Raw genomic sequence first — 19,928 nt, forward strand, 5'->3', positions numbered from 1 at the left:
ACTCTTCTACATCCAGATGTTGTGAAGGTTACAGATGCAGAAGAGGTGGTTGTTCAGTTAATGAGTGCCAATTTCATAAGCTGGTGAACACAACATTGAGCTCACTATTACCTCTTCACTTAATGAAGAAATGCAGGTGTGTGAGACCGAAGTATTATTCAACAATAGGGACTGATGGAATATCAGCATGTGTGCTAAAAGAGTGTTCAGCAGAACTGGCCATTCCTTTGACCAGGATGTTTAATATGAGTCTCAGAACAAGGAAGATTCCACAGGAATGGAAGGAATATATGGTAATTCCATTGCACAAGGGTGGTGCAAATACCGATGTATCTGACTATAGATCAATTAGTATCTCAGGAGTGGTGGTGAAGATTTTGGAAAAATTGGTTAAGACTCACGTTCAGAAATGGGTTAACAGTGAATCTCTACTTTGCAATGAACAACATGGGTTTACTAAGGGAAGGTCATGTTTTAACAACTTGCTCATATTCTATAACAATGTTATCATTGAACTAGACAAGGGGAATGGATACGCAATGGATACATGATACTTTTGGACTTTCCTAAGGCTTTTGACAGAATACAGTATGGTAGACTGTTGCATAAAATGGGTTTGGGTAATAGAATATTAGCATGGATAAGAGGATGGTTGACTGACAGATATCAAAAAGTGGTATACATGGGATCTGAGTCTGCAAGATTTAAGGTAACAAGTGGTGTACCACAAGGATCAGTGCTTGGTTCCACTGTTATTCAATCTGTAGATTAATGATATTGGGAAGGATTTGACAAGTGACATACAGTTATTTGCTGATGATGCAAAGATAGGTAGGGTAATCAAAAATGCTGCTGATATGCAGTCTGTGCAGAATGATTTGAATAGGCTGAAATTGTGGGCATAGGAAAATGGGTGTGTAGTAACAATAATAATAATGGAGCCTGCATAATCTGGGCCTTTCCTTCCGGAAACAGGCAAATCAGTTCCATGAACAGAAATGAAATGGTTATCAGACAAGAAAGACAATTAGAAACCATATTATAATAAATTTAGTTTAATCCTTTATCCCAGTGAGAGCAAACAAAGTTTGCACCTGAAAATATCTTCATGAATATAGTGTTGTACTATCTTACCTGGGTAAGCAGTACAACACCAGGCAACTCGTAATTCTTGTAGAGAGGCTTATACGCTGGTTAAACATGATAACTAATAATTAAGGAATTGACATCGTACACTAGAAATATAAATTAAATAAATTTTAATATATACTTTCTGATATTTCAGCAAACGTCATGTGTCATGTTGCCATCTTCTTGGGAACTTAATACAAAGACATGTGCACACAAGTACTACATAACAGCAAATGAGAACCGAAGCTAGGAAGCTAACGTTTTCCTAAAGTCCTGATGGTGCCCCCTGGCAGGCTATATGGGTAGTTCTTGGCCTTTGGATATGTGTTCTCAAAAAAGCAAAACCTCCAAAATCCAACATATCCATTAGTGAATACAAGTCACTAGAAGAATTGAAGAAAAACAAAGAAATAGTGATCACCAAAGCAGATAAGGGGAACGCCACTGTGGTACTCAATCTTAATGACTACACAGGTAAGCTCAAGGCTTTACTATTAGATCGATCCACTTACCTCCTTATTGAATACAATCCCACCAACTCTCAAATTAGAAAACTCCATAGGCGCCTTAAGAAGGTCACTTCTTGGCCTGTGGAGATTACCAACAGACTGAAACCATATATGAGCTCCCTAAAATACATAGAGAAAATGTGCCATTACATCCCATAATGGATGGCTTTGATTCCCCCCACTTACAAACTAGCCAAGCATTTAGCCAAAGCGCTCTTACACTATACTGGCAACACACCATCACACATAAAAAAACTCGGCCCACTTCAAAGCCAGTATAGAAAACCTTACACTCCAACATAATGACATAATGGTCAGTTTTGACGTCTCCTCCTTATTTACAAATGTCCCCCTCAAAGAAACCTTAGAGCTAATCCAAGCTAAATTTCCTCCCGATATCTCATGCCTATTTCAGTTTACAATGAACTCAGGCTATTTCGTTTGGCAGGAAATAGGGCTGAGATATCGGGAGGAAATTTAGTACAACACCTTGGCCAACTTCTTTATGGAGACTTTTGAAGAGAAAGCCTTAAACTCAGTCCCACAAAAACCTACCATATGGCTTTGCTACGTTGATGATGTGTTCGCTATTTGGCCCAGATTCACTCCTCTCCTTCCTAACACATTTAAATAACCAACACCCTAGAATCAAGTTCACCCTGGAAAAAGAGGCAAACAATAACCTCTCCTTCCTAGACACACTAGTCACCTACCAACCTGATGGAACCTTGGTTTTCTCAGTTTATAGAAAACCCACCCATACAGGCAGATACATTCACCAACAATCCCATCACCCCCCCCCCCCTCACAACAATATGGAGTTATTAAGACACTATTCAACAGGGCAAAAATAATCTGTTCAAATGATCAAGCCCTAACCACTGAACTAAATCACACCCATGACAATGGCTACCCCCCCCCCCCAAAAAAAAAAAAGAATCCAAAAAATACTTAAACCAGTTATCCACAACCCCCCTTTCCCCCCCTTCACAAAAAAGATTACTCTAAATCAACAAAATCTTAATCACCTCGGAAGAAATCAACAAAATCTTAAAAAAAACATGACTTGACCACTTGTTACAGACCACACAGAAAATTGGCATCCCTTATCTGCTCCACTAAAGACCAACCACTTCCCCTAGATCTACCTGGTGTATACCAGGTCCCTTGCAGCTGTAAATTGTCCTACTTTGGCCAAACAGGCAGGACAGCAAATATCAGAATCTCAGAACACAAGGATTACATCCGATTTCACCAGTACAACCACTCTGGGCTTGCAGACCACGTTCTGGATACTCGCCACAGAATAAGATGGAAGAAAGCCACAGTAATACACCACAGCAAGTTCAAATATGAAAGACTATTCATGGAATCAGCCTCAGCCCTTAAGAACATGCCAAACCTCAACAAATTTGGATACATGAGACTGCCCCAAATTTGGGAAACATTTATCAAAAGAACTTCAGCCCAAAGGCCAAGAACTACCAATATAGCCGCCAGGGGGCACCATCAGGACTTTAGGAAAACGTTAGCTTCCTAGCTTCGGTTCTCATTTGCTGTTATGTAGTACTTGTGTGCACATGTCTTTGTATTAAGTTCCCAAGAAGATGGCAACGTGACGTTTGCCAAAATATCGGAAAGTATATATTAAAGTTTAATTTATATTTCTAGTGTATGCTGTCAATTCCTTAATTATTAGTTATCAGTCAACTCGTAGCAAAGGTGGAGCAAGCTACCAACAATCCTATCCCAGTATCTCCCATAATGCAAAACACATCTCCTTGTGGATATGTATAATGTTATGCATTAAGGGATTGGCCACTACCCAGACTAGTTTCGACCCTTATTGAGGTCTCTTCAGTGGGATCCAAGCCCAGAGTTGGAGATACCAGGCAGAAGCAGTAGCAAGGTCATCTTTACCTATAGGAGTTGCCAAAAGGTTTGCCACCTATTTTTTTTTTTTATTAAATTACTCTGGATTTAGAGAAAGATGTTGAAAGTTTATTTTTCACTAGGTTAGACTATAATAAATTTAGTTTAATCCTTTATCCCAGTGAGAGCAAACAAAGTTTGCACCTGAAAATATCTTCAGGACTGAATATAGTGTTGTACTATCTTACCTGAGTAAGTAGTACAACACTGAAGAAACCTCAATAAAGGTCGAAACTAGTCTGGGTAGTGGCCAATCCCTTAATGCATAACATTATACATATCCACAAGGAGATGTGTTTTGCATTATGGGAGATACTGGGATAGGAGTGTTGGTAGCTTGCTCCACCTTTGCTACGAGTTGCCTGGTGTTGTACTACTTACCCAAGTAAGATAGTACAACACTATATTCAGTCCTGAAGATATTTTCAGGTGCAAACTTTGTTTGCTCTCACTGGGATAAATGATTAAACTAAATTTATTATAGTCTAACTTAGTGAAAAATAAACTAGAAACCATATTGTTGTATAATTATTCCCTGTTAAAGTAGCATTGCTATCTCACTCTGCACGGTTCAGTATTTGTTCTAAATAAATCACTTTTATCATAACATTTTTCGAAAATAACATTTTCACCGAATAACAAATAACGTTTTCACTGAGAATGTTTTCACCGAAAACATTCTCGGTGAATTGTTGTTCGATGAATTGTTCATTCGATTAATTGTTTTTCAATGAACTCTCTGGATATCCCCACTGACACCATATAACTGTAGCGATTTGAATAGTATTCCTCTTGATGCCTTGTCATATGTATACCTTTTTGCAGGTGTACAAAAGTTAAATACAGATCTTTGTTATATTTCCACGATTTCTCAACTATTTGTCATAAAGTGAAAATCTGATCTTGACAGCCTCTATTTTGCCTTAATCCAGCTTGTTCTTCCCAAACTTCCCTTCTACAATCCTTCTCAACCATTTCTTAAGTATATTTGCATAAATCTTACCAGGAATACTCAGTAGGGAAATATCTCTGTAATTTTCACATTCAGTTTTATTTCCCTTTTTATATATTGATATATCTTTATGTATTTCATAGATTTTGAAAAAGCATTCGACAAAGTCAGAAACACTAACTTAATAGAAGTTCTTCAACAAATAGGGCTAGACGAACAAGACATAAGACTAATAAGTAATATGTATTGGAATCAGTCAGCTACCATTCAATTAGACAACATTACCACCAGTGATATTAACATCAAAAGAGGAGTGAGACAAGGATGCATGCTCTCACCATTCTTGTTCAACATATACACAGAGGTAATCTTTAAAAAGGCATTGGAAGAATGTCCAGAATGAATCACAATAAATGGAAAGATTGTTAACAGCCTACGATATGCAGATGACATCGCACTGATTACAGATAACATTATGGATCTCCAAAAATTCATTGACAGAGTATACATAGAATGCCAAAGAATGGAAATAAATATAAACATCAACAAGACAAAATACATGGTCATCAATAAACATCCAACCTCATCAATGAAACTGACACTCAGTGGGAAAAATATCGATCAAGTTTCAAGATATAAATATCTTGGTTGCTGTCTTAATGAAAGGTGGGATCCTGAAATAGATATAAAGACAAGGATTGAATTGCACAGCAGTCTTTCGTGAAAATGAGAACATTATTCTGCAATAAAGACCTAAACATGGAAGCCAGATGCCGAATGCTGAAATGCTACGTGTGGTCTATTCTGCTCTGTGGAGTTGAAACATGGACATTGAAGGCAACAACTATCAAGAAAATTGAAGCCTTTGAGATGTGGCTATATAGAAGAATGCTAAAGATATCATGGACAGAAAAAATTACCAATAAAGATGTCTTAAAATCTATTGGCAAAGCTAAAGATCTTGTATAAGAAATGAAAAATATCATATCTTGGCCACTTCATGAGAAACATCAAATACCAACATCTACAAACTATTTTGGTAGGAAGAATTGATGGCAAAGGAACTAGAGGAAGAAAAAGAATATCATGGTTTGACAATATCAAGATGTGGACAGGAAAGAGTAGCACACAACTGCTCCGATTAACGCAAAAACGCAGTTTGTTTGCCAAGATGGTCGCTGACCTTCGATAGAAGATAGCACCATAAGAAGAAGAAGAAGATATATGGGTACTATGAGAGATCTACTTTAGTCATCTGGAATTTGTCCCTCTCTCTCTCTCTCCAGGCCTTCTGACCTATGCAATGCAGCCACTGTAAGACTTTTATACCTCTATACTTGAGCATTTCTTGGAGAATTTTTCATGTACCACTCCAACCTTTGGTGTTTCATTTCAGCATTGTACTAAAAAAAAAACAGCTCTCATTGCCAGTATTAACACAATCTAAAAATTTGGTTCAGTTTGAAGTCAGTCTAGCATTTCTGACGAAACATTGTAGCAGCAATCTTTTTCATTGTCACTGAGATTTTTTGGAACCATCCTCACACAGATGTTTTGCATTTCCAAATCTTCAGTCAATATTTTGAATAGTGAAATGGTTAATATGCAATTCTTCTACACTTTTTCTCCCCTCCAAAAAACATCCTGTGCCATTGAAACACTTAGGCACATGATAAGGAGTCATTACCGTACTTCCACTTAATTTTATCAAATGTTTTTGTAGCACTGTCATTTGGTTTAACACAAAATTTAATCGTGCAACGTTGTTCAAGATTTCCCTTTTCCATTTTTTGGAATGAACACACTAGAAATGCACTTACTGAAAATGCAATAACTCGATAAGTTTTTATCCTATTGATGAGAAAGTTGTACTGACGGAAAGAGAGGGAATCACTAACGCATTACATCATTGTTAGTTTGACAGTGCTGCCAATTGTCACGGGAAAAAAAAAACTCATTAGTTTTCTACTAGACCTTGTAAGTTACCTGCCCATTCATTCTTGAAAGTTATTGATTGTACAACTTCCCTAGGTTTCCTGGAATTTTTTGAAGTTTGTTTTCATTTATTTTAGCTGGATTAATATTATGCATTAGTGCATGTTATTTTTAATTGTAAGTATTGCCTTCAATTATAGTTTAATCTCAAAGCAGACCAAGAAACTGTTTCAATTAATTTTTTTATTTCTTTGAAGGTGTTTAGGAAAGAACAGCAGTGGAATGATACAGTTAGAAGTAAATCGGTCTCTTTGTGTGGAATTATATAAAGACTATAGGGATCTTGGCCGCTTTATGTTGAGATCAGGAGGAACCACTATAGCTGCTGGTCTGGTTACAGAGGTAAGATATATGGGCTTTTCCTTCTTTTTGGCATTCAGCTTTCTTACTTTTCTCAGGTATGCTCTGATAACTGATTTATTCTCTCAAGACATCTTTCATGATGCCAATTACAGATTAAATTGGTGAAATCTAGCTAACTCCACTTAGCTAGAACTCACTGGATAATGTATCTGAAAATTTTTTCTTAGGGCAGAATGAAAACATGAAAATGGGTCACTTGGTTTACATTTCAACTGGCAGGCATTGTTATTGCCACTAGTGCTGTTAGTAGACAATGTTTAGATCTGAGCCATTTATAAAATTATCAAGTTCAACTGCAATATTGAAATATAACTATTGCTTCAGCGACTTTGTTTATATACAATTTACAACATTACTTTAATGCTGTTCCATTTTAAATTAATTTCATATTAAGAATGTCATAGAGCTAAATGTCATTATTAACCACCTCACCGGCCATTATGGATCAAATACGCGTCCTCGTATGCTTTGTATCCATCATATATTTCAATGTAATACCAATGGTATTACAATTTTAATATGCACTTCGCATCCATGATAAACTTGACGTCTATAGACGTCTTGGCCGGTAGCGTGGTTAATACAGATAACTTATTTTCTGATGTGGCTTTACATATGATAATATCATAAAAATTGATTTCTTTTGTCAACAACAGTTGAAGATGTTTTTTGTTTCTGTGTTATAATAACAATATTAAACCAATACGTTCTTAAAAATGGGTCATAATCTGCAGTAGAAATTACAAGTCATATTGCAGTTGAACTTGCATTTTATACAAGATCATACAATCACTGTCTCCACACTCATCACACTTTTCTTATACAGCTTCCAGGGATTACCTTTTGTTCTCTCCCTGCATTCTATGAAAAATTTCATCTACATTAATCTGGTAATAATCCCTTATCAACTTATTTGTCTCATCATGTTCCCCTTCTAATCCTTCTTCTATCCACTAGACTCTGCAATTTGTTATTTGATACAGCATTTTGCTATTTCATGCTTGTATTTGATACAATGAGTTGAATAAAGGACAGCAGATAATGTGTGAAGAAACCTTGGTGATTTAGATTGCAATAACTCAAGCAGTTCCTATCATGTAATTTTGATATATAACTTTTTATACTTAACCAGGATGTGTGAGGTTGAGAAGAGAGAAGAATGGTAATAATTTATATATATATATATATATTGTAGAATTTTAGAAGGGAGATTAGTTCCAAAGAATAACAGTAAAGACAATGAATGAAGAGGAATAGCTTTTAATGAATTCACCATTTGTGGTTTGCTGTAAATGAAAGTGGAGAATTATAGATATGCTACACCTTATTAATTGTAACTACAGGAACATTTGAGAAAAACCGAATCAGTAAGGAAGGGACTATTAACTAATCAAATTTAGTAATATTAAAGTTTACTATTATTGTTTCAAAAGGAAGTAGATGGTTATTCTTGGTGCATATTTTTTATATCGTAATCTTTGTGAAATGAGAGTGTAGTCGCAAACTATCAGAAAAACAGTGAATTAATTTATCATTTGCATATAATATTTGATATCTACATGTAGTGGCCAAGCAGTGAACACAAAAATATGAACATGGCCAGCAATTAATGATACTGTTTTAGTTGCAAAATTTGAATCTTTTGAAATTCATTAATTAAAACTTGGAAACAGCCATAGAAGAAAGTAGTAATCCAGTTGTAAAAAGAAGATAGATCATAAGTTGTGAAGATACTGTGCAATCACAGATGCAAGATACCTCGACACCTCTGCATATGGCAGAAGGTGAATCCATTACGATAATAGGATAATCAGTGCATTTCATGGGATGAGTGTTTATTATTATACGTTGGAAAATTAGCTTTTCTTTTATGAAAATTCTAGCTTTTAAAGTGGTAACTGTTTTGCTTGTACAACAGTCAAAAAATTTTACATTTAAAGCATGTGATTTTGTGTGTTGTAACGAATTCATACATTGCTTTATTTCTTTCTCCTCTTCAACATGAATTGACTCTTCTTGGCAAATTGCCAGCCGAGGGCCTCGAATCTGTAGTCGGACAGTACCTCATGCACAAACTTTCTTTGCTTACACTTGAGTAAAGGATTGAACAAAAATATAATTTCTTAGTAAGTATAGTTTAGTTTGTAACCAAGTGAAAAACTTTCACTTGATCAGAGATAGTTGGATATTGGTTTATTATTTATATGGGTACTCCATGGAGTAAAATATTTATTGTGGGAGACCCACACTATCCATTAACACTACTTATCGTACATCTTCTTAAACTTATACACTGTTGGGGTGTTCACAACCACCTCTTGCAATCCATTCCATTCATTCACCACTCTCCAAGTAAAAAACCTAGTCCACGTACCCTTACTAACCACACTCCTAAAACAAGGGGTCACACTTGGAAGTTATCCAAGTGTGACCCCTTGTTTTCCCCCTGCTCCCCATATATTGAAAAATTTCTTGTGTCAGTCTTATAGAATCCCTTTAGTAAATTATAAGTTTCTATCATGTCTGCTCTCCTCCACTTGTCAGCCAAACTTTCAGTGCATTGCATGGGATGAGTGCTTATTATTATAGCCTATTCATATATACGTATACGTCTATAGCCAGTTCACATTGATATTTTTCAATATACTGAGTACCTCCAGTTAATCTAGCTTAATTCTCACATCAGTAACTGTAAAATCACTAACTGCATAATATACCCTTACAAAGTGATCACTCGGTAACTCTTTTTTGTTGACTCCACACAAGAAAGATCACAAGACTGATAACACTACAGTGCCATGTGTGAGCAAGTGATGAAGGAGAAACATGTAGCCTGTATGTTGATGTTTCTTAAAGAGTTGGAAGTTGTACTCAGTGGGAAAAACAGTATGAAACAGATTGTTCCAAAGAACAGAGGTGGATGGAATGAAGAAAGTTGATGAGAAGTTAGTTTGGTGTGTTTGAAGCCAGATGGTGTTGGCCAATGGCTGCTCTAGTTCTTTTATGGTTAGAAGAAAGTGGAGGAATGGTGGCAGCCAATTCAGAGGAGCAATGCCCACAAAAGTACCTATAGAACAGGCACAGTGCAAAATCGTGTATGGAAGGATTTTTATACAAAAATACCTTATATACCGATATTACTGGTAAACAGCCCACGTGGTTAGCCTAGTGGCTTTGCAACCATATGCCTGGGGAAGGAGTGTCCTAGGTTCGATTCCCGTCAACGACGTGAGGAGCTTAAGGATCTTCCTCAGCCATAGCCAAGTTAGCCAGTCTTGGGCATGGACAGCAGGGTTTTTTCCACCAGTTTATCTAGTGTTTTTCATCCCGCAAGCAGGCAAACCGGTCTGAGGACACACGGATTACAGTCAGGAATACTGACCCAACCATAGGTCTGATTTGTCAGCCTATGCCGGTTCCGGAGCCCGGATAAAATTTGGGGGGACTAGATGGTACCGTGAACTCCCATAAAAAGGGGGAACACAGTATCATCAGATGAAATTTATTTATTTTACTGGTAAACAAAATTCCATTCAAAATGCTTGTAATTAATTAACAAAATTTGTTGTTTATAATAATATGGAAATAAAATGTGAATTATGAAGTAATATAACTGCCCAAGTCTTTTGTAAAAGAACAAAGGTCAAAGGTGAATTAATTTGTGTCTAAAGAAACTTCTAGACAAAGATAATTCCAGACAGATTATTGTATTAATGTATGACCTAGGGCAACTGCAATCACGAAGTCAACTGTGCACGGGGTTTCCCACCTTAATGCAACTACCGAAAAGGTGGCTGGTGCAGAACCACGTAATACCCAGGGAATTAATATGTAGCAAAACCCAAGGTCAAAAGAGCCAGATATACAGGAGTTGCTACGACAAGCCAGGCTTTTCAGGAGTTCTTTGGTCAGCGAGAAGTTACGAGGTCACGCAGAGTTCTGACGAGAGAGTTACGGGATCCAGAAGGCGAGGAGGTCAGTGAGGGTCGAGCAGTTACTGGGATAGATATACATTACGGTGATGGAGTTTTGCTAATCATCGTGGAAGATGATTTGCAATTGCCAACGAGACCTGCGTTCCAGCCAGAAGTGCGAAACAACTAATTTAAGTTGATCCTAGAAGAAAGTAGATACTGGAGTTTCTGACGCTCACAAATAGTAAGAGGAGATCTCAAAAATCCCGGAGAAGGTACCCATGTTTGTTGCTTAAGGTCGGAAGTAATAGAAGAAAGTGATTCCAAGGATCAATCAGAGAAGACCAGACAACTGTTTTAAAGTAAGATCTTTCTATTGTTTTAGCTATAGACAGAATTGTGACGGTGACTTGTAGAAAGGTTGTTTGTTATGAAACTTGAGGACTTTAGGCTTTATGCTAACCTTTGAATGGTCTTGTTAAATTATATGTGAGAGAAAACTTAGTTTTTATGTGAAATATCGCATTTAAAATTCTTGCTATTAGCTATGTCTGAGTTTGTTTAAGTGTGACAAGGTGTTAACAAAGGAAATATTATAGACACATCTTACAAAAAATTGTCTTCATAAGAGTAGTAATTGTAATGTGTATTGAGAATTGTCATTTAAGCATAGAACCTGATTTACTTGAATCTTTAAGTTTAGCCTTTTGTACATTTCCTTGATAATGAATAAATTGTTTTCTTGTTTAAATAATTTGCCCGATTCCTGTTACCAACTGCACTGCTCATAAAATTCGAATCTGTGTGTCCTAAAGTTGAATTTGCCATGACTGTAGAATAGAAGTTTTACGTTGCTAGATTTGGTCATAAGTGAGAGAGCAAAGTTCCATGATTAACCGAGTGTTTTTCTTCGGAGGGATATTCATCTCCTATCCACGAATTTCGGTGGTGCAGCTAGAAATCAAATAAATTTTCTAGAATTCAAATTAGAAAAGCACCAGTTGTTCAGACAAAGAGATTAGCTCCAGCAGGAGGCAATTTCTTAGTTTTGAAAGTTTTGCACATGAGAACAATAATATTTGTGGCCTTGAGACAAAAGTGAAATAAGTTGAGTAAGAGGATTAAATGTTAAGAGATTAAATCAAGCTACGGATTATATACTCAGAAATACGACTGTATAAAGTTAAAGTAGAGTAAGGTCTAAAGTAAGAATAAAGTAAAGTTAAATATTGAGAAAAAGTTTGAATATAATTTAAAATTAATGTAGATTTTACAATGGTGCAGACGACAAGTTTTAATTAAATAAATAGTTTCGCAAAGGCGCAGTAGGCAGCCGACAGGATTTAATAGGTAATAATAAGATATAAGGACTTAATATAAACAACCATAATTTTACAACAGCAATGAAACAGAGCACCTGTGATAAAGTGATTGAAGAGAGTCATGAGGAAAGGGTCATCTATTAAGTGGATTGCTCTCTTCTGAATATCATCAAGAATTCTTAGAGAAGTCTTGGGTGCTCCATCCCAAATGTGGAAACAGTACTCAAAAGTTGAATGGATCTGAGACTTATAAAGTGTTAGGAGTTGAGAGGAAGAGAAGTATTGTTTAGGACAAAAAAGAACATGAAGCTTTTTAGAGGCTATGCAAGTAATATGTTTGTGCCAGGATAAACTGGATGTGACAGTCAACCCAAGAAGAGAAAGTTGATCTTGCAAGGAAATTGGAACATTATCAAAAATGAGAGGCAGTGAGGTAGGATTTATCTTGCAGGTAATAAGGCAGGCTTGAGTTTTTTTAGCATTGAAATTTACTAAATTGTCTTCACCCCCATTTCAGGATGTTGTGAAGGTCAGTGTTGAAGTCACTAGTTATGGAAGATCTTGAGGCATCTAACATTGGGGTACTGCAGGATTTATTGAATGAGAAAGAGGATTGAAGAGTATTCTCATTAGCTAATTGAAGTCAGAGAAAGCCGGTCATTGTAAAGAAGGAAGAGCGTTGGTGAGAGCACAGAACCCCAAGGCACTCCAACATTGATAGGAAATCTGATGAAAGGAAGCTATCTACCATAACACATAGTGAATGACTATTGAGGAAGCTGGCAATCCAAGTGCAGAGTGTAAAAGAGAGGCCATAAGAAGGTGCTTGTTCAGGAGGGCCTTGGTGCCAGACATGATGAAATGTCTTAGAATTGAGAGCGATAATGTTTCTCCAAATGAGTTCAAAGGTTGGTGAGGATGGCTGTAGAATGAGAATGGCAAAATTCATACTGATGGTTGATAATTAACTGATGAGTCTCCAGGTAATGAAGATGCTGGTTGTTGATAACCTTCTCCATCACTTTTGAAAGTATTGAGGTGAGAGCAATGGGAGAAGAGTTAGATGACTATCTTTTGTCTCCTCTTTTGGGTATGCAGGCTTGCTTCCATGCTATTGGGTAGATGCTAGTTTATATAGACAATACAGGATAGGTGTCATTTCTGGTGCAGAACCAGAGGAATACCATCTGGACTAGGAGCTTTATTAATATCAAGATTAATTAGGGTTTTTCTGATATCCGTTTGTTGAACGTTCAGAGCAGACATTTAGCAGGTACTTTATGGAAGTATGGGAATTGATTGCTTTGGTTATCCAGGGCAGAGTTGAAGGAAAAGCTGATGCCAAGAGGTCTGCCTTTTCTTTGGGTGAGGTTACCATAGTGTCATCAGGATGCAATCGAAGCAGTAACGTGGAAAAAAAAATTTTGTCCAACAAGTGTTAGCAAGGGATCAGAAGACTTGATTGCCAGTTGAGCAGGAGGCATGTTTATTGCATTTCATTCATATGAAGTATGCTTTGTTGGATGATAACTTTTTTTACATGTTTCTGGCTATTGTATAAGCTGAACGAGAAGCTGGAGTTTTTAATTTAAGCCATTGAACATAAGATGCATTTTTATCATGAATGGCACAGGCATGTTTTATTAAGAACCAGGACTTTGATACAGGTCATTTTGCCATGGAGTGGGGAATGAATTTCTAGTGAGGATTATTTTGGTTACTAGTTCAGTGGCGGTTTGGATCATGAGTGAAAACAATAATCTGACCGTGGAACAGCATGAAAACTCTGGAGGTCATCCCAGTTGGCACAATTATTGTGCCATAGCGTACTAGGCTGGGAGGTGGATGAACTATAGAGAAGGAGACTTGAATAAGATTGTGGTCAGAGTTGCCAAGGGGAGAGCAGACATCTACAACACAATTGGAAGTGAGAGTTGGTTAAGAAAAGGTCAAGAATGTTGGTAGAACAATGAGGATTATCTGGTATTCTGGTTTGTAGATTGACTATTTGTGTTAGGCCATGACTGATGGCAAATGATTTGGCTCCCCTTCGAGCTTGATCTGAGAAGTTGGAGTAGGAGAGCCAGTTTGTGTTATGGACATTCAGTCCCCAAGTAGGGAAATCTCACACTTTGGGTTATTAGTTTGTAAAAAATCAATTTTAAATTATAGATAGTCAAAAAAGGCAACAGGACTGTCACAGTTAGAGAGCAGCAAATAAAGGCTATAAAGTGAGCAGTTCAAAAAGTGGGATTCCAAGTTGACAGGAGATATCAGATTTCACAAAAGCACATGTTCCTCCCTTTTTATGAAACATCATGTAGGATGGAAATGGGATAGTTAAGTGGTTGTGGAGAATGCCAACTGAGGTTCTGTTAGAAGAAAGATATCAGGTTTTTATGTAAGTGATGTATGTTGCTAATGCTTCTATTAATGCCTGAAGAAAAAGAGGGACTTCTGTAACACACATAAAGTGCTCAAACTCCAGTCCAAGTGTGGCCTTGGACAGTGCTCCCCTGCAAACCGTTGACCTGGTCTCCTTCCAAGTACAACCTCACAGGATAAGTGGTAGTAAGATTATTTGTCAACTGATCGAAAAGCCTCCAGCAAATGCATAACCACTGGTCCCGTGCGCTATCTGGCAACCAGCCAGAAAAAAACTGGCTCCTTAGTTGAAAATGATAACAGTGTAATGAGTATGCTCAGCTTTGAAACTGAACTATTTCTTCTGCCTCTGTCATTTTCTTATCATCAGCACTGAGTAAAGCTATCTCTCCATAATAATTCTTTCTCTTACTTGCTGTGTTAAAAAAAAAAAAAGGCTGCTTAGCTAATTATCACTCAAAATCTGATTTAGTCTTCCTTACCATTACCTTGTTACTTCTTGTTTGTGCTTTATATTGTTCATGAGCATCCTTTTCATTTATCCACAATGCTTTTGTTTTTTGCAGCTCCTGCTTTATATTGCTACTCATCCACTTAATCCCTACTCAGTTTATTCCCCTGACACTGCCTTGCTCGAATAATCCCCGATTGCTGCTCACACACTACTGACATTCATTTCATGTAGTTCCACATAAACCCTCATCATCATCATCAAATTCCTGCCATGTACCCTCAAGGGGTGTACAGGATATGGCACATAAACCCTTTAACTGATAATTTCACATGTTGAGCAACCTGCATGGTCACTTTCCCCAGTCAGAGTTGCTATTGTAGTAATAGATAATCTTCTGATGCTGTTACCAGATCCAACACTTTCAAACGCATGGTCTAAGTAATTATCCCTTAATAACTGTATAATTTCCATTTTGCCACATGCCCTTTCCTCCTGCCAATCTATATAACCATAGTTGAAGCTCCCATGATAATTGCTTGGCCTGCACTCATTGTGCTGGACCTCCAGGTGTATAACACACTTATTGCCTCTATTTCACACCAGACAGTTTCAAATGAACTATTTTCCTCAGATCTACAATCTTCTTTAACTTCTATTTTTGTTGGTTGAAGTTCTTCAGCTTTCATTAATAATATCCCTCCTGATGCCATATTTCCTCATCTTTTCTGAAAATACAATATCCTTGTAATTACATCATTCTATGACAATGAAGTCTCACTAATACATAATTTTTGGCCAAGTTGAGCTGACAGTGCCCAAAACTTCTCTAGTTTATTTCTTCAGCTCTTCACAGTAGTAAAACTCGGACTTGTGATGAATGGTAAAGCTGGTGAAAGTCTTGATCATTACGCAGAATGAATGCTCGCTGAAATTAACTCATAGCTCTTTTTTTGCAATGCTGATGACCTATTATACTGTAGTATATGATCTAACTAGAAAATTATATTTGCTTTCAAACACTAATGTTGTACTTGTTCTCTCACTTCGGGCACATTTTAAAAAAAAATGGATACCACTCGGTGGAAACTTTGATAAAAAAAAGTCCTAAGCGTCGTCTGCTTCCGTTGTTATGACTGCTGCGCTTCCTCGCCACCAGTACACAGTTTAAAGAGAATTCGCAAGTCTCCGTGACAAAAATCCTTGCAACTCCCTTTGGGGGAAGCACATCCGTCACAGGAGCGTCGATGTTGCATCTAAAAGAAAACTCAGGCGAGTAATTGACTCTAAAATACAAGAAATGAGGTGAGAGCTTTATGGTGCGATGCAGCTCCCACAAACAAACAAAACAAAAAAAAACTATATAATCATCATTAACTAAACATCAAGAAAATATATAATCATTATTAAGAAACAAGCCAATAACATTAATTAATTATATCAGTTTTTAATCTGGAAAGGGCATCGGTGTTACCACGACGACTACCCTTTCTATATGTAACGGTCATATTATAACGTTGTAGGGCTAAAGCCCATCGGGACAACTTGGCACCATGAGAGGCACTTTTAGTTAGATAGGTCAGAGGGTTATGATCTGAAATTACGTGTATTTCAGCACCAAATACCCATGTGTCAAACTTTTTCAACGCTCCAAGACGCAAAAAAGCTTCCCTTTCCATAGGGATTTGCCAATATCCCTTGGTGAGGTCAACTACAGTGATAAATCTTGCTTGTCCTACCTCAAATAATAAATCTCTAGCTATTTTCATTGGATAAGCATCTGGAACAGTAAAACTATTTAGCAATCTAAAGTCAATGCATAGTCTGACACTTCCATTTTTCTTAGCCACACAAACCACGGGATGAGCCCATTCACTGACACTTGGCTCAATGAGACCCATATCTAACTGTTCTTTGACTTGTCGATCTACTTCCTTTTGTAGAGTGATTGGCACCCTATAGGGTTTGAGTCTCTTAGGGGAACAGTTCTCTGTAACTTTGATGGAGTGTCCGTCAACTTTGGCATGACCAGGTTTGGAACTAAAAACATCTGCATATTTCCGGAGGATGTCAAAAAAAAAGTTTTTGTTCTCCCGTCAAGAGAGCTTTCATATCCTCAAGGTGTTTCCTAATATCTTCGACTGATTTATTCATCTTGTCAGCGGGTGCATAGTGGAGTGTTCCAAAATCTTCATCTAGCTCGAAAACTAGACCAACATGATTAATTCTTTGAATATATGGTCGAAGCTTATTTATGTGGAGCTCCCTGATACCGCCATCCTTCATCTCAACCTTCGCAGAATGTGGTTCCTTCCTCCCATGTGTCCTCTCCTCACTCCAATCAATGCGACCATAGTTGAAATCTCCCATAATAATTACCCTCCTTCCACTCATTTCTTCGATTTGCTTGTGCATACTGTCACCACCATCTTTTCCATCACCTGGTCTATAGCAGCACCCAATTGTATATTTAGTTCTGCTAGCCACAATCTCACACCAAATAGCTTCAAATGTGCTCTTTTCTCTATCCTGCAATTCAACTTCTATTCTCCTTGGCTGTAGCCCATCAGCTATCATCAACAATACTCCTCCCCCAATTTTATTCTCCCTGTCATTCCTGAACACACTATACCCATCACATTCAATCCGACTAGTTATATCATCTACAGTCAGCCATGATTCACTAATACCAATAACCTGTGGTCTGGAAGTACCAACCATGGCCAAAAACTCTTCCTTCTTGTTCCTAATACTCCTAGCATTAGTGTACATGAATTTAAGACCCTCATTAGCCCCAACCCTACCTTGATGCCTTATATTAACTATCCCACTCTGATTTGTTGTCCTTATTCACTCAGGCATATTATATTCATTCATACATTCAACTGCCTCCCTAAGGACTGTATATCTACCCCCCCCTTAATAAATCTAGTTTCCCTGAATTTGCACATCCACTACATTCAGCAACACTTTCTCAAGTCTCCTTACACCGTAACCATTCAAATGCAAGCCATCCATCTTTTATAGATCCTTTCGCCCATCGAACTCACTTCACACACCATACATAACCCATGCATAAAGTCATTCACAATTATGGCCCTCCTTTTAAACATTTCACTGTCATACCGTGGCAAAAGACTAATCATTCTAACTCTCTCACTCTTTTCTTTTGCTACCTCAAACAATTCATTCAGGTCTTCTATCATTTCCATTTTATCTCCTTTCAAATCATTCGTACCTGCCACAACAATCATTTCTTTCACCCTTTCCTTTTGTTCTCTAATAGACTCAGTATTTTCCTGATGATATCTGACGCTGCCTTATGAAGCACAGTGCTTATTACTTCTTTTACTGCCGGCAAGATTAATTCCTCACCAATTGTGTGGGGTTTTCCCGCCTTTGCGATTAATAATGAAATATTATAAGAAGCTTGTAATCCGTCATTATCTTGTTTAGTGGACGATGTAAAAAGTTTTGATATAGTTAGACGTTTAAAATATTTTTCTTCTAGTACTTGAAAATAGAACAAATCTTTATCCTTTTTGTCAGCATGCATTTTAGTCAAATGCTGTTGTAGCCTAGAAGGCTTCATTGCTTCATTTGAAACCACTTTTTGGCAAATCAAGCACATGCCGGATTTACGTATAAGCTAAAAAAAGCTACAGCTTAGGGCCTCAAATAAAAAAAAACAAAAAGACCAGCTGATGTAATTTAAAACGGTAGGGGCCTCTGGGTTTTGTATAGCTTAAGGCCTCAGCAAGACTAAATTTGGCCCTGAGCACATAGGTAATAATTGGTTCATAGGAGACTGAATAAAACCATATTTCAAATACTCAATACTGTACTGTCGACATTTCTTCTTATATTCAGACATAATGGAGTAATAAAATTTGCAAAAATATTCACAAAATAAAAGATTTAATTTACACTTTGTATGACTCCACTTATCTATCACACTTTTGACTGATGATTGTTGCCAAAGCACACAAAAAAGTAATGAAACTTATTCCTAAACCACTGGTATTTATAGATTTGAAATCTAGCATGACTTGCATGTATTGACTTGTTTGCGATACCATTGTATTCGTGCTTTGAACAAGTCACTGCAAGCACCCATATTCTTGTCAAAACATGCTGAATTGAGTGAATTACCTACCTAATAGTTGACCAACATACTACTAAATCCAAAAAGGCATATTCTGTGGCAGAATATGCCTTTCCCTCATCAATTGCTCTTGTCACTTTATTATGAAAGGCAATCATATTACTAAAGCAAGAGTGCCCCTTAATAAATCCATGTTGAGTCTCACAGATAACATTACCCTAATCTGCCCAACACTGTACAGGGTGTTCGGGATAAATTTGACAGTTTCGTAAGGAAAAAGAAAATCTTCTTTGTATCTATTAAATTTAATGAATTGACAAAAAAACATTACAGGCAGAGTTAATTACAATACTATCAACAAGATTTACTCAAAATAACCACCATTAGCATCGATCACAGCTTCAATTCTGCTTCGGAACCTCGAACAAGCTGATGCTACAGTCTCCCTGGGAAGGGCCGCAAAAACGGTTTTAATTTTATCCATTAACTGGGCTTTTGTATTACTGGAAGTGCGATTGGTGTCTTTTTCAACTGCGCCCCATACAAAATAATCCATGGGGTTAAGGTCTGGGGAGTTTGGAGGCCAAACATTTGGACTGGTGAAGTCGTAGAAATTTTCAGACAACCATTTTTGACTTTTCCCAGAGGTGTGGCAAGGGGCCGAATCCTGCTGCCATACATACGGCCTACCATTGGCTACCCTTGTTATCCAGGGCTTGACTACAGTTAGCAACTCCACGAACAAAGCCCGAATTCCAATGCCAGGGTTCTTCAACACCTGTTCTTGCAGATTTGCGAGGAATTCTGCTGTACGAACGCAATCAGATCGTCTGCTAGGGATCTTTCTTCTTGCTACATCCTCGTAGTCA

At 37.3% G+C, this 19,928-nt stretch overlaps 1 protein-coding gene across 1 annotated transcript in view; it reads left to right on the forward strand.

The window, feature by feature from the left end:
* The window catches only part of HBS1 (translation elongation factor EF-1alpha (GTPase) HBS1), a 400,441-nt gene that overhangs the window by 373,061 nt on the left and 7,452 nt on the right, over positions 1-19,928 (forward strand). The window contains exon 16 of the mRNA XM_090410159.1: positions 6,717-6,861. Within this exon, the coding sequence (XP_090266285.1) occupies positions 6,717-6,861 (145 nt within the window). The remainder of the gene's footprint in view (positions 1-6,716; positions 6,862-19,928) is intronic.

The sequence above is a fragment of the Typopeltis vanoorti genome, chromosome 20, assembly GCF_054136105.1.
Source record: "Typopeltis vanoorti isolate ZY-2024b chromosome 20, IOZ_Tvanoo_1.0, whole genome shotgun sequence".
NCBI classification, from domain to species: Eukaryota; Metazoa; Arthropoda; class Arachnida; order Uropygi; family Thelyphonidae; genus Typopeltis; species Typopeltis vanoorti.